At 31.6% G+C, this 16474-nt stretch overlaps 2 protein-coding genes across 2 annotated transcripts; both read right to left on the bottom strand.

The window, feature by feature from the left end:
* Positions 1 to 888: 888 nt before the first annotated feature.
* Positions 889 to 2670, bottom strand: LOC107468721 (U-box domain-containing protein 8). Its single transcript, XM_052255921.1, is given in 1 exon segment — positions 889 to 2670. A coding segment is annotated over 1 exon segment (1098 nt). The 5' UTR covers positions 2421 to 2670; the 3' UTR covers positions 889 to 1322.
* Positions 2671 to 9679: 7009 nt separating this feature from the next.
* Positions 9680 to 12957, bottom strand: LOC107468578 (G-type lectin S-receptor-like serine/threonine-protein kinase At4g27290). Its single transcript, XM_016087885.3, has 7 exons — positions 11600 to 12957; positions 11376 to 11498; positions 11115 to 11275; positions 10810 to 11020; positions 10469 to 10706; positions 10223 to 10373; positions 9680 to 10127 (listed from the first exon to the last, which is right to left on the bottom strand). Exons 1-7 carry the CDS (start codon positions 12900 to 12902, stop codon positions 9819 to 9821), a joined length of 2496 nt encoding a protein of 831 aa, XP_015943371.1. The 5' UTR covers positions 12903 to 12957; the 3' UTR covers positions 9680 to 9818.
* Between the last annotated feature and the right edge of the window lie 3517 nt (positions 12958 to 16474).

Below are 16474 nucleotides of genomic sequence, written 5' to 3'. Positions count from 1 at the left end.
GTGGTTGTGCTAATACTATAGTGAGTAATGTTCACGTACAAGCCAATTATTCATAGCACTTGCCTTACTTGTAGACAAATCATTTATTGGAAGTAGAAAATGACAAAGGCCAACTTAATTGTAAGGATAAAGCTATCTCAATGCTATTGTTATTGATGCCAACTACCTATCCACATACATAAAGAAATGAAGCAGTACTAAACTACTACTCACGTAATGCAGGGTGATGTACTGCTGTACCCCAAAATTTGTAATTACATATCCTGTGATCATTTCAGAAAAAGTAGGGAATTGCTTCACAGACCAAACCATTCGTCCATCCCAACCCCATATCGAAAGCAGAGAGTCAAACAGATAACAACCAAAAAGTCATAACCCTAAGATTAAAAAGAGACACCAAAGGCCAAGCCCAGAAGTTTAGATGTATGTCTAGTTGTCTACAAAATCCTATGCATTAAATAGCTTGAATTGAAAAAAAAAAAAAAACGAAGATTTTGATAGAAATTTAAAGTTAGACAGTTGAGACAGAACCAATTAAGCAGAAAGAGAGTTGATAAAAGTTTGATCTAAAATTCACTATCCCATCCAACTTCAGTGCAAAACAACTCCCGCATGTGCGGCTCCAAATCATACAAGAGTCAAAGACTAGTCCAGAGGATGAACGATATAGAAAGAACAAAATTTTCATTTTGGTAGCTTTTATCAGTATAACAGAATATATAGCCATTTTAAATTACAGAATTCTGTATAAAACCGCTCAAAATATTCAATTATTCAAATTTTGGCAGGAAAAAGGGGGCATCCAATTTCATCCTTTTCACTTAATTTTACAGAGTAACAGAGAGTTAACATAACAGGATGATAAAATGTAGCCAAAACAAGAGCACAAAATCAAATTGTCAACCCAGTATAGCAGAGTTAGCTGAACCCCAAGAGAAATTTCCAAAACAGTTCCACATTACATTTCAACTATCAAAGGACCAAATTATAAACTTTCTCCCTATAAAATCTAAGTAACAAGAGGAGAGCTAGCCTCTCCCACCTTTTTTTTTTCTTTCATTATTTCAATGTACACAACATACAAAAGAACCCTATGACATTTTTCTAAAAAAAAAAATTGATCTTGATTTTGTACAGGAGGCAAGTACCCAACAATATAGAATCTTTTTTCCTTCAAAAAAAGAAAAAAAAAACAGAAAAATAAAAAAGAGAGAAGAAGAAACCCAAACTCACCTCCATAGAGGACAACAAATCTCCTTAACTTAAATTTCTGATCAAAACTGACTTTTTGTTTTTCTTTTTCATTCCCAAATCCACATTGATCAGCTGATCCTATTGTTGCCACGCAGATTCTGAAGCAAAGCAGAAGCATTCCTTCTCACTTTCTCGTTATCATCTTCCAGAAAGCCAAGACATGTTTCCAAAAGGCCTTCTCTGATGGCTTCCATAGAAGCAACTTCACTGCCACAACACAACGAGTTAAGAGCCAAGAGAGCATACTGAACCCCTCTTGAGCTTCCATTCCTCAGAACCCGACTCAGAATCTGAACGCATCCATGGAACCTCTCCATCTGTTCCCTCCCTTCCTTACACTTTGCAAGAACTCCAACAACCTCAACGGCCCTCTCCAAGCCGCAATCCACGCTCCGGAGAAGAACAGGCACCGCGCCGCACTCCACCGCCCTCCGCCGGTTGTCCGGGAAGGAGCAGAGAGCATAGAGCGCCGTCGCGGCTTCCTTCTTCTCTCTCCCCTTTCCATCCCTTACGAGTGCCACGAGTGACTCGATCGCGTGAGGGTACGCGCCGATTGTGGCCTTGTTGACCTCCACGACGGCCAGGCTTGTGAGTGTTGTGGCTGCGAGCGCGCGGCAGTCCGGGGATGGATTTCCGGCAGCCGTTCCGGAGATGACGGCGACGAGGCGGGCAACGACTCCCTCGGCGACGAGTCCAACCTTGTTGTGGTCGTCGAGACTGAGATTGAGAAGCAAAGAGAGAGCGTTCTCGCAAAGGGAATTGTAATACCCGGTTTAACCGAAAGTAATTAAATAATAAGTTAAATAGGAGCGAATATGGTTGGAAGATTTGGCAATTGGAATTTGATGATTTAAATATGATATTTGGATTTAGTGAATTTTTTCGAGTCAGAAAACAGGTTGGGGGTGGGGAGGTGAGGGATTGGGAATTGGAGTTGGAGTGAGAGGGGTAAAGTTGGAAATGAGGCTGCGGAGGGCGTGGTTGGGGATGAGGGAGGCATGATCGGGGAGGGGCAGTTTGGTAATTGGGCAGGTGCGGTGGCCTGCATCGAGCCAGCGCTGTATGGAGGAGCGGTCGAATGTGTGGCCGGAGGAGAGTATGACTGGGTCGGACATTATTTCGAGTGAAATCGGACACTTGAAGTGTTCTGGTAGCTGAGCCGCCATTCCCTTACTCTCCTCTCTCTCTTTCTTTCTTTCTGACAGTGATGAATGGCGGAAACAAGAGAGTGAGTGAGGGGTTTATGGGGGTTTTTGCTTTGGAGGAGGAGGCTGCTCTGCTTTCCTTTCCTCTGCTTTCTTTTCCTTTACTATGCTAATTGTTATTCCCCTTCCTTCCTTTGCCACTGCTACGCTTTTGGAAATTTTTTATTATTTATTACAACAAAATATTGAAATCGCGATTCTGATTCCTCTTCTGGGGGCTCTCGGCCCTCTCAAAATACATTTATACCCTCCCCGAGTGACCCACTTCTTCATTCTTTTCTTCTTTTTAAATGTCATTTTCTTTGAGTTCTGAATTTTATTCTCAGCATTCGTCATTACATATCAAAGTCTACATTATTCAAATAATAAATTACTTGTATTGTTTTATTTTGAAAATTTTAAGTGTCACAATACTTGTCTTAGGTATCTCATTTATTTGTATTTGTTTTGGAATTTATTGTTTTTTAGGAAACAGAATTTTATTATTAGTTAAACAGATTGATATTCTAATTCTATATCTGAATTTTATTTTGTCATATAACTAAAACTAGTTGTTAGTAAAACTCTTGTTTAATATAAAAAATGGCAAAATGCAAGAGAAGTTCTATTTTCACACATTGATTGTGAGTTTTAGGAGTGTAAGCAAATTAAATTGGATATGATATAGACAAAGTTTTTTATATTAAAAATATGGGATCAGATAGAATATTTATATTTTGTTTTGAATTCAATTCACAAATTTGTGGACCAGATCAAATTAGATATGAGATATTACTGATAAAAAAAATTTAAAAATATTCTTAAAAGATTGAAAAATTAAAAAATTTGATTCTTTTATATTTATTTATTTTTAAAATATTATTAAATAATAGAAATAAAACAACTAAACATATAAGAATAATAATAATAGAAATTAAACAACTAAATATATTATAATTTTTTTATTTTTTATTTGGATATGCAAATCAGATTAATAGATACATATCTGATAAAAAAAATGCTAGATGATCATAAAAATTTATTATTTTTGGTCATTAATTAGCCATCGTCAATATTTAAAAATATAAACTAAAGCATATTATTAGATTATTGAACTAAAAAAATGGATTGATGACTAAAAATATGACAAAAAAATAAATTTTAATAATTTTCTAACATTTTTTAAATTTATTCAAATTTACTATCCATCCTATTTATATGAGAATCAATTAAATCTCGTAGACTTGTGGGTAGAATCATAACGGTAAATTTTATATTAGATACTAATAAATATAAAAAATTTTGTGATTTGGATTTGAATTTGCATACTCCTAGACCCTAGTAAGTTTAATTATTCTTTTAGTTTGAAGTCTCACTCCTAATCTATTAAATAGAAAGTTAAACTCAATTATAATTGATAACAAAATTGGAATAAAAATTCATTTAAACTCATTTTCTTTTGATGCCAGCAATGTGGTATTTAATTTTTGTAATTTTTTAAGTTTATGTTAATTAGCATTTTCAATATTTATTTATTAGGTGATGAATGTAAAAAATAAACTAAATTAAATTAAAATTCGATATATTGTTATGGTAAAACATGTTTAAATATTTTGTACAGACATTTATCTATATATTGTTATTATATTATATTAATAATACAACAATGTTAGTGGGCATAAACCCCATTATTTCTCCTCTATTCGAAAAGCAAAATGAAAGAAATGCATGCAAAGTGATTTACTATATGGTGTTGTTTTTTTTTTTTTTACCAAAATTAGGAAATTCGAACTGGCAACCTTTTAATTAAATATGGGGAGATTATGCCATTTGAGTTATTATTCATTGGCTACTATATGGTGTTGTTGTTATATTAAATTGTTGGTTTTGTATGTATTTTATGAATAAATATAAATTATTTACAAAATCTAGAATTTACATAATAAATGGAGAACAAATTTATATTGGAATTATTTTTAAGACAGTCAGGTAATTTTGTTTTTCAAATGATTTATATAAGTAAATTACTCAAAATTATATCAGCTCATCTTTAGAGGGACTTTTATTTCATTTAAAAATCATGTATTTATTATTTGTAATAACTTCAAAATTAGATGTATGTTAATTTACTTTGTGTCAATTATGACATTCAATTGTAAATTATGAAAGGATGTGACAAGGAAAGCATGATGTTAATTAACTACAAATTTTCGCAGGCCTCTACCAAAACGTAGTTATAAATCCAATAAACAAATTTTAATGGTAGAGTGTTCGTTCACAATTTCAACCATTCAATAGCATTATCAAAACAAAAAGTCTATGGGCATTTTTGGACATACAATAATATTTTATGAGTTGTTGTGAGGTGAGAGTTTATTTTACATTAATTTTGAGTTGAGTCTCACAATATATCTTTGTATATTGAATATATTTCTTGTCCAAATTTTGTTTTGGTTCTGTATTAGTATAAATAATTAAATATTAATATTAATGATCACCCTATTTTTATTTCTTGGAGAGAGAATAATATAAATATTAAGTCATATATTACCAATCTATTTATAAAAATAGGTAGAAATCAGGTGCAGTTGACTTCATGTAAAGTTAATAATTGAGAATCATTAGATTATTTGACTAATTTGATTAAATTTTCATCTAATCTATCAACTTTACGTGAAGTTAATTATACCTAAATTTTTACAATAAAAATATTTATCTTAAAAAAATATTACACTGTCAAATATGTCTGAAACGAACAGTAGAACTATAAATATAAAGAAGTGAATACTATGGTGCCTAAGTTATGATGCCTAACTTACTAAAAAAGGTAAAGAAATAATATTTAATAAACTTTAACTATTTTATTTTTACTTTATATATTTTACTTTTTACCTATAAAAGCAAGTTAAACAATTTAGGCACAACAATAAAAGGCACCATAGAATCCACCATATAAAGATAAGAGTCAAGGGTCAAAACTAAAAACTACAGTAGAGCTATTGCCTTTATTCTAAGATGAATATTATGGTGCTTATCACTTTATACCTAAATTATTATAAAAAATAAATAAATAATATTTAATAAATTTGATATGATTTACTTTTTTTATTTTAAATATTTTATTTTTTATTTAAAAAAAATTAGACAATTTAAATATTATAACAAAGACACCATAAAATTCACCTACTTCTAAATGCTATGATCTTCTGTGTCGGTTACTTTTCGCAGAAAATGAGAGGGAAAGACGAAAGATATATGGAGATAGAGTGGTGTTTGTTTTCATTAACTTTTTACCTTGTTAACAACAACACTACCAAAAGTCATCTACGTTCACAAGTAATCGCAACTTTAAACAATTAATCCGGCATCATCATATAATAATAAAGTATATAGATAAGGGGTATATATATGTATTCATATTTAATTAAATATATATGAATAATAAGCAGTTATTATCATTTATAGTTGATATTAAAAACTGTTAAATAATAATAAAATACTAGCGGGGCAAAATAAAATATAAGAATAGAAAAGGAATATGGGATATATTAGAGATGCCATTATTCTAAGGCAACATGTAAATGACACATGAATGTCTTCCCAGCATCCAAGTGCCTACCAAGTTTGTCATCTCCAATCTCATGTCAATTTTTTGTTTCTTGTTACAATTTGTGATCTTGATTGTTATATGCACGGGACTGTCTATTATATGATTGAACATCATCATGATGATAAGTGCAGTGTGCATGTTTTCCCGCCACTGTTTTTTTATGTTTTTTACCGTATTCTCCAATCTAGTAGAACAATGATTAATACGTGGCAAATTCGAGTTTTATTTAATGGTTTGTTGCTGACTAATAAATTGTTGCATACACAAGACGATATTCGAATCCTATAACATTTACTTAAGCGGATTAATGAGTTAATTTCTAAATCAACCCAATTTAATTCCCGGGCCACTGATGTTAGTTTCATGGATTTGATCCATTCTTGTTTCATCTTCTACCCTACTTCCAAAGCTAAGCCTAATTAACAAAAGAGTTTTTAAATTTCATTTTTGCCTCATTCATATTCATACTTTTTTCTCATCAATCTTCTTGTCTCTATCACCATGCTTTAATTTGTTGGAGATGACTCTACCAAAACCAAAATCGAAAGAGATTTATATCTCAAACGTTTGGAAATTCAATCACACAAATGCAAGTTATGTAAGAAGATTCGTTTTTATTTTTTTTATCCAATATCTCAGTTGTTATAATTCTATTACTAAAATATGATATCTTGATTTTATTTCGATTTTTAGATTAATTCTTTAAATTCAGATAATGCGAAGCGAATTGAATTAAAAAAAATTCTAAAAGAAAAGAATGGTTCAAAAATTTTATTTTAAGGAAAGATAATTGCGTTTATATTTATCATTGTAGGAATTGGGTTCAAGCTTTTTCCAATCTCCTTCTCATCAATGGACTCCTGACGTATACGAAAGAGTGCGGTTCGTTTGATAAATTTCTACCTCTCTATCTATTTCTGAGGAAGATAGAAAATAAATTAAATTTAAAAAATAAATTTTAGTATTTATACAAAAAATAGATAGCTATATTTTGTTTAGATTAATTTGTCATTGGTAATTTGAACAGAGCAGTGAAACATAAAAAAACAATCAATTTATGCTAGAGTAATAAATTAGCTTCTATTTTGTCATGTAATTTATAAAATTGTATTTAATAAGCCATTCTATATTAAGTATTAACAGATTTTTTTCCCCTTTCATTCTCATCTATTATAGATGAACACACTAAATAATATTAACAAAAAAAAATTAAGTAATGTTAACCAATGACATAATATTAGCAAATTCACGATACGTTATAGGTTAATGTTACATGACATATCAGTTAATAGTAACTTATTAAAAAAAAATATTGATTAATTAAGAATTGATCGATTAAATACTAATACAAAATACAATTTTAAGAACTAAATTAATACTTTAAAATATTTGGGAACTAAATTATAATAACAGCGCTTTACAGTTTAATTTCTTTACCCTTTAATTTGATGTTTTCAAATGGTTGAAGTCTATAACAAAACTTTTTTCATGCACAAAGATCATTAGAAGTTGAAACTCTAATTAAGAAGTGCTTAGGACCTACATATCCAATTATCCATCTACTATTAACACTGTAGAGATTTGTTAGAGTAGTTTTTTGGTGCATTGAACAGAGTCATGCATGCTTGTATTGTCTCAATTTTAAAAGGGTGAAAATTAGACTTGATGGGTCTCCGTTTAACAACGACTCAATGATTATGCTATGGGTATATTAAAATTAGTTATTATTATAAAATATATATTAGAATATGTTCCGTTAAAAGATATTTTTTTAAATTATAGTTTGGAAACGTGCTTACTTAGCAGACTTTTTCTAACTCAAAAGGTGAAAATTAGACTTGATGCGTTGGCGTCTCTTTTGTAGGTTCCACGTCAAGATCGTCCAAGTTTCGAGGATCACCTTTCGAGTTAGAAGAGGTCTGCTGAGGAAGCGCATTTCCTAGCTATAATTCGAAAGAAATATCCTTTAACGGAACAGAATATAAATATGTATTAAAAATAAATTAAATCATATATGTATTTACACACAAATATATTAATATCTGATTTTAGTAGTTAATTTTAATGTATGAATAGCATTTTTATTATTTTACCAATTCATGCGTAGGATAGGAGTAGGAGGCAAGGTCTGAGCACTTTGTTAATTTGTTTAGCTACCCTCATGATTATAAAGTATAAACCATAATAACAATGATGTTCACACATGACCAACTTGTTCAAAGTTCTCCTATTCTCGATTAATACAAGTAGAAAAGTGTTGGATGAACATTATGTTGAAGCAATAATAATTATTGGTGAGAAGGGGGGAAAGGAACTCAGCCTCACCGGACCCTCCTAGAAAAGAAACAAAAGGGAAGGAAGAAACACAAGATGCATCCGTACAATCATTGAGTGACAGCTGTCAGCTGTATGTGCAAGAAAATGATGGACTTTTCAAACTGTTGCGACGCACGTACTACGTACAAGGAAATATTCAATAATGTGGGGTTTTGCTTTGTTTGTATTTGTCACAAAAGACGGCAACGTGATTCATGAGAAGGCCAAAGTGCCACGTGTTCACCCCTCGGACTCCGTTTATACCATAATTTTTCCTTTTTATTATCTTGTGTATAAAAATATAATAACATGTATAATAATATCTTGTATATTTTTATTTAGTTAGAGAATTGGTCAAATTCTTCAGAAGAAAGTTCATTATGTTAGCTTGGTACAATGATTATAATTGTGATGAGTGCTTTAGGAAAATACATGCAGGTTACTTGACCTTTTATTACCCTGAAAATTTCATTTGTCTTCTGTACTTTGATGCTACATACCCTATTTGTAATTAAGATGTTTTTGTGTTATGGAAGCGTCACAGCAGTATCTCTGTTCTTCTGATCTCTATCTGAAAATAGGGCCCTTGGGTCTCAATCGCCAACGAGGATGGCATTTCAACATAAACTTTCACTAATAATAGAAGAATTAATTAATATATTTATGTACAAATCCAAATTCCAACAGTGTACCTAATTTATTCAATTAGTCTGCTATATAATGGCTTTTGATTTGAGTGATGAAGGTGCTTGCAGCCTTGCAGGTCACTTCATAATCATATAGCTCATAGTTACCGACTCCGTTGACTTTCATCTTAATTAGTTTTGTCACAAGATATTATTTTCTTGTGATTTTTTTCTTTTTTTTTGTGATTTTCTTGGTTAATTCTTAGTACTAAAACCTTGGGCATATTATATTACTCAATTTAAGCCCAAATTCTAAGCCCTGACTTGTAATAGGCCCAGTGGCCCTCCGAGCTGCTGTATGTGGTCAACCCAAATTTGTTTCACCAAATAAAAAAAAAAGTCCCAGTTTAGACTTTAGAGTTTTTAAATTATATTTACGGGTTGTTTCAGTATTTAATTTATTAGTCTACTTAAACAAGTATTAAGAGTTCAAATATCAATTTATGCATGAAATAATTCATTGACCAATAACAAACGGTTAAATAAAAGCTCTAATCTGCGACGGATTAATCTTTGTTTTGGTGAGTTGAGGGATACCATGAAAAAAAAATCTATTTATATTCACTAAAATGGAGATTCAAGATATTATATGATAGATTAAAATAAGATTTTAGTTAATAGTCTTTTTTTTTATTGCTGTAAGTTGTAGCTACTCTACGAGAATGTGCATAGAACAAAAAGAGGCTAAGCATGATTGTCATCATTTAATTTGGAATAAGAAAACATAATTTCTTGCATGCACATTGATATGAATGTTGAGGGAAATTCTTAACGACCCTCTACTAAGGTGACATTGATGTGATTGGAACTAGAGTTGAGTCTAGCAAGTGAAGTTGAATCTGTCTCTGAAAAAAATCTCTCTGAATATAATCCTGGTCTTCCAGGTTGTGGCAGCACTGCACTCTCACTATCCAACATCACAAGAACTAGTGACATTGTTGGCCTGTCTTCTGGGCGGTGTTGAACGCATGAGAGTCCCACTTGTATACACCTTAGAGCTTCAGAGCTAGGAAACTCATTCTCAAGTAAACCATCCATCAGCTCTAATGCTTTACCTTCATTCCAGAGCTTCCATGCCTACCACATTAGTCAGGTTTTGTTTTGAAATACATAGATATTAAGGAAAAGAACCAAATAGATATAAGTTCATATATGTTCACTTTCATACTCACATGGCCTAAAAGATTGAGTTTGTGATCTGGGTGCAAGAATCCTTTGTTTCTCTTGCCGCTCAATATTTCCAACAGTAAAACACCAAAGCTAAAGACATCTGATTTAAAAGAGAATTGACCGTCTATTGCATACTCCGGCGACATATAACCGCTGCAATAGTTGAAAAAGATATATAAACTATTTTAGTGATCAAGTTCAAGAGGGGGAAAAAATGTGAAGATTAAGTCACTAGTCTTTGTGCATACTAGGTTCCAACCACTCTCTTGGTCATTGCTTCAGTTTGATCTCCGCCAAACATTCTAGCCATTCCAAAGTCGGAAATCTTTGGATTCATGTTAATATCTAAAAGAACATTACTTGCTTTTAGGTCTCTATGGACTATTCTTAGCCTTGAATCTCTATGAAGGTATAGAAGCCCTCTCGCGATACCAATGATAATGTCTAGCCTCTTCTGCCAATTGAGGACAGGACGCTTGGTTTCATCTGTCACAGAATGTTCCATAAATTACAAGGTACTTTATTATGTCAAATAATGTTTGTGCCTCTCTATATATAAGTATGATTGCAGAGTAATTGAGAAACCAACCAAATAATAATGAGTCCAAGCTTTTGTTTGGCATGTATTCATAGACCAACATCTTGTCTTCTCCATGAATGCAGCAACCAAGAAGCTTTACAAGATTTCGGTGCTGAAGTTGGGAGATCAAAATCACCTCATTCTTGAACTCCTGCAGACCTTGTCCAGAAGTTTCCAAGAGTTTCTTCACTGCTATTTCTTGTCCTGATGGAAGTTCACCCTGAAAGTTCCAACTCATAATGCATTGTTTGAAAAATAAAATCCTTCATAATTGAGGGCAAAGATCAGTGGTGGTAGTAGTACTAGTAATTTACCTTGTATACAAGACCAAATCCACCTTCTCCAATCTTGTTGTAAACAGAGAAATTCATAGTTGCAGCTTCAATGATGGCAATCTCAAATAATGGGAGTTCATATTCATTCCTCTCACTCCTACTACCTCTTCCATCATTAAATTGAAGGTCCTCTTTTTCAACTGCTAACACCACCAACAAGCCAATTATTAATTTCTATTACTAATTAAAATAATGAAAACAAACAACTATAAAAGGTATTACAAGAGATCTTATGTATACCTCCATTTCTTTGCCATGTCTTAATTATGAACCACAAAGCTAAAACAACAATTGTTGAAGTTAAGGATACTGCCACAGGAAGCAGTATGAATATCTTCTTTTTGTTTCTACCAACATTTGAATCTAATATCACAAATAAACACATATTAAGAAAGAAAGAAAAGAAAAGAAAATCATGATTCATGAGTTAACTGATTTATTGAGAAAGAAGGGAGTTAATATACCTAGTTGTGAAGCTGAAACTCTGACATAGAGATCTTGACCATACACAGGAGCCTCTCTAATATCAAACAAATCTCCAAACCAAGTAACACATCCTTTGCCACTTGCATTCACATCTAATTTAGCATAAGCTACACAAGAACAATTCTTCAAGCATTCTGCCTCACAGTGATTAATGCTAATGCTATAGTTTGCATGAAACTCTGCAGAATCTGGTAGTTTCAACCCTGTAAGCTTCTCAAATGAGTCTCCTCCACTTTTGCAACCCTTTGAATCCTCCCTCACACATCCACTTGACCAATCTTGAGCTTTTCTAGGCTCAAAACCCTTCAAACACTTGCAACTAGGGGAAGAGCTCTTAACAATGCTGCAACTTCCATAAGCACCACAAAGGGCATAATCATCACAATGGTCCCCTTGGACTGAGAACTCAGAAACCCAGCTTGACTTGTGATCATTCCAAGAGAAATGGCGAATGGAACCGGATGGCGTAAGCACGAACCTCGAGATCATGTTGTCCTTAGCCTCATATGAGTAAGAAACTTCATCAGAATCAAAAACAAATACTGCTTTGAAAACCGGGTTTGAACTGAGAACTGGATCACCTTTGAACTGTTGCCCATACCATGGTCCACTTCTGAAGATTTTCTTGTTCCTCTTGTTTAGAAAAAGCTGAGGAATTCCACGAGGGTCAACACTGTAGGTGTAGTCACCATTAGAAGGATCATCATAGCTCTTCCAAGAACTCAAATGTCGGTTCAAGCCGGTTTTGAATCTCCAACCAAGTCTCATCCCTGGCACCAATGTGTCACATGGATAATCAAAACTCTGCCATATATATTTCTCAGAGCTTCTTCCATCAATATCTTTAAGAACAAGATTTCCAGTGTCTAGAAGCTGTGCCACTGGATTTCTTGCAGGTCTAGAAGAATTTGAAGACCAAATAACATTTCCTTTGTGGCTGTGAACTATGAGTTTCCCATCATTGCTGAATGTTAAGGATCCATCATCACCAAAATCATGAGCAAGTGGATTGTCTCTGTTTGCAACCCAAATAACAGTTTTCTTAGGAACATTTTTGTACCATATCCCAAGATATCTACGAGTGGAGTTGCTACCAAGATTAAAGAAACCTAGTTCAAAATTCTGGGAAGGTGAGACTAGTGTTTTGTTGCCAGTGATGGTTTGTGGTGGACTTAAGGTATCATATGCTTCCAAAAATGTTGCAAAAATGGCTATGAAGAAGTAGCAAAAAGTGACAAGAAATGAAAATGAAAGGCTCAAGTGTGTTCTTCTTCTCTCCATTGAGTTTTACTACTGATAGTTCTTCATAATACTACTTCAGAAGTTTAATTAAAAAGATAAAATGCATGCTAGCTGTTAAGTTTGTTGTTCCCAAAATCCAAAGTTTGATGACTATAATTGACACAATAAATTAAGCCAAAAAATTGTGCAATTTGGAGTAGGTGTAACTTAGGGACCCCTTGTTTTTCCTTTGACAATTCAGTAATTCACTCATGAAATATTGAAATATACAACATATACTGTTTTGTTTCTCTTATTTCAGTGTGACTGTATTTGTTGAAACTGAAAATTCATCTGATCAACACTGACTGAAATACTAGGTGTGGGAATTTGATTTGATAACGTTTTTTTTTTTTTAAATAATAACTCTTTATTTAACTGTTTATAAATGTGGTTAGACAATAACCATACTGATCTTTTCAGTAAACTTCAGCAAATGAATAGGTAACTGAAATTAACAACTTGGTGAAATAATGTTAGAAGTCAATTATATGTTAACTTTTCATCTATTGTCAACTTTAGGTCATCAGCCTTAAGAAAACTATGTTTTATTGGTGGGATAACTGTGACTTTAATAATACTAAAGAGTTATATTATATTTATTTATTTTATATGAATTATTGTGCTAATTTTTCAATTTCTAACTATTATATTAAAGTTTAATAGAATACACATTTTTATTGAATACTATATAATTAATAAAATCACTGTAATATTCTATATAAAATGAGCATATTAAATATTTGTGAAGAATGAATTAAAGACATTGAAGCTAAATGGAGAAGTAGGAAATAAGAAACATGGTTTGAAATTTCTGACCACTAAGATAAAACCACCTTATTGGAGGCATTACAGCTTTCTAATCATAATCTAATCAGTAATTAATCACTGTGCATGAGGAAATATTACAATATTGTAACATCACATGCCCACTGAGAGTGACAGCAAGAAGAAACATGGTCAATAAGAGTGGTGGATGATGTTGACACTTTGCAATTGCTTTTTACCTAACTCTTAAAGCAAAGGCAATGATAGAATGTTTAAAGTCTCGATATCACATTCTACGCTCCTATGTTTTTGAAGTTTCAACTCTCTCTGCACTATCTATAATCTAGACTTCTAGTAACATTAATAGGTGGAGACTGGAGACAGAAACCTAAGAAACATTGGAACATTGTATCCCTATTTCTTCGTTTTCCTAAGAGATGATCACATGAAGTACATTGGTGACAGCTTATAATTTTGGAAGAGTTTCAAGTGAGAACGCCAGTGTTTTAATTGTTTTAACCAGTTAAAATAACTGAATGCTTTTGGTACATTTAAAATTTTTTCTATAATTTTTTTTCGGACAAAGATATATGTATTTTAAGAGTTTCAAAGGTCATCGGGTCAATTATATTAAGAGTGGTCAAAGGTCTGAAATACTTTTTGGTATTGGGCCATTAATACCCATAAAGGCCCAATACATGAAACCTGAGGTGAAATAGAAGAAAAATACAAGAAATTGTCTGAATAAAATACCTGTCAGAATTACCAATCAGATAAATAAAAGATTGCTAAAGAAAGGGCCAGATGAAGAGATAAAAAAAAGTGGCTTTTATCATGAAATTTTTACTCTCCTGTTTGTTAGAGCTTGTAGTGCTGTTGCGGAAGTCACTACCAAAGGAGAGGAACTACCGCCACCGTTATTTTGCTGTGTCCTTCACCGTGGACATTGGAAACGGTCACTAAAGTTGCTGATGTTCCATCCTCTTGTTTCTTTTGGTAAAACTAATTTTGTTTTGTTTTGTCTTGTCTTGCAATAAAATTATACTATTGACTTTATCCTATCCTATTTGATGTTTTTTTCTGTCTTTGCTCAATTTTAAACTATAGTAAAATATTGGATTGGCTACTATTGTTATCGTTGTTGTCCCATGTTGTTATTACTACGGCTGTTGTTAATGTTGCTACAGTGACAATTATTGTTGTTATTGTCCCGGTTTAAAATTTGTGCTCTTTTCATTCTACCAACCATCCTCACTTTTTAATTCCATACTCAGGATTTGGTCTTTTGAGATCATATTGTGAGGAGATTTTATATTTATACCGTTTAACTTTTTAGTTTATACTATTCGAAATTTTTAATTATATTTACAAAATTATTGTTGAAAATTTTTGATTTAATTAGAATAATTGATTTATTATAGTTGAATAATTATTTTTATAAAGCTCATACTTTACAAATTTTATATGAGACTATATATATATATATATATATGATGAAACTTATATTATTTTAGAATATTTGGTTTTACTCAAATATATATTTTTAAATTATTAAAGTATTTGTTGGTACTCGTTTATTTAAAAATTGTGAAATATGTTTAAATTTTTTTTATTGAAAAAGTATAATTGGAAAAGATTTCTAATGAGAAAGTATTATTTCATTTGAGTCGATATCTTATATATTTGAAAGATAAAAGATTTGTTGTATTTGAAATTATATATTTTGAATTGGTTTGGGAGGCTCGTATTAGAAAATAGTAGTTAACGGTGGTTATGACTTAATTTATATGCATCTAACTGAGATTTCAGCTAGCAAGCGGGATGTTGCTAGCCTAATGTATAAGTCACACATTAGATCTGTTATTCTGCTAGGATACATAAAAAAAAATTACCTATAGAGATAGAGCCACCCATGTGTGGACTTTTGATTTGATTTCTGTATGAGGACTCTCTTATTGATTCACTTATTATTATTAATTATTATTTTCTAATTAAAATTACTTTGATAATAATGTTTATATAGTCTCATGTCGATTATGGATGCATTGTCTAGTCACTGAGTTACAAAATTCACTCCTTTTTTTTAAATATATTTTTCAAAAACAAATGCTTGACTATGTCAGACATTCTATTTAAGAATAACGATCTGCAATGAGTATCTATTCTTTGTCGAGTTTCTAGATGAATATGCTCCATATGTCATAAGCAAGATCTAACCGTTCTTAATTATTTTAAGAGGAGTGCTAGAGAGCCAACAAATTTTGTGATTTGTAACCATCAATTAGCCATTATGGGTTGTTTTAATGGTGTGAGATTACTTTTCTTTTGATGGCTTAAATGCTAACAAGATTTTAATAAACGTGCTGGTTCTAAACTTTCTGTTATTTTAATTTTTGTTAAAAATATATAATTATTTATTTTAAAATTTGTAAAATATTTATAACTTTTTTATTTAATTTATATTTAAATATATTAGGCTTGCTATATAATTATTTTTTTAGCACCGGTCATGACTCATTTTAGTTCATGACAAAGACCAAACAAAAAAAAGCAAAGCGATAAAATTTGCTTGAATGTTTATAGTTACTAGGTTGCCTCCTTATACACTGAGGCCTTTAAATGTAACATTTTAAAAGAATATAGTATTTATATAATTTTTGATGAAATAAATATTAGTTTCTATTTAATTCATAAACTCTGCAACTGTTAGACAATAAACACAATCACACAACTATATTGCAGTGAAAAAAAAATAAAGGAAGTTTGCAATAAATATTTGTTAAAATGTGTGGATGACATGCATA

Source organism: Arachis duranensis, chromosome 10 (genome assembly GCF_000817695.3).
Source record: "Arachis duranensis cultivar V14167 chromosome 10, aradu.V14167.gnm2.J7QH, whole genome shotgun sequence".
Classification (NCBI taxonomy): Eukaryota; Viridiplantae; Streptophyta; class Magnoliopsida; order Fabales; family Fabaceae; genus Arachis; species Arachis duranensis.
Note: the sequence above shows the minus strand (reverse complement) of the source record. Positions and strands in the feature narration are given on the sequence as shown.

Excerpts from the sequence above, each read along its gene's own strand:
- LOC107468578 (XM_016087885.3), bottom strand. The coding sequence starts at position 12,902 with ATGGAGAGAAGAAGAACACACTTGAGCCTTTCATTTTCATTTCTTGTC. Across the intron at positions 11,499-11,599 it reads AGTTTCAGCTTCACAACTAG|ATTCAAATGTTGGTAGAAAC; the intron begins GTATATTAACTC and ends TTGTGATATTAG. Across the intron at positions 10,128-10,222 it reads AACTCAATCTTTTAGGCCAT|GCATGGAAGCTCTGGAATGA; the intron begins GTGAGTATGAAA and ends CTAATGTGGTAG.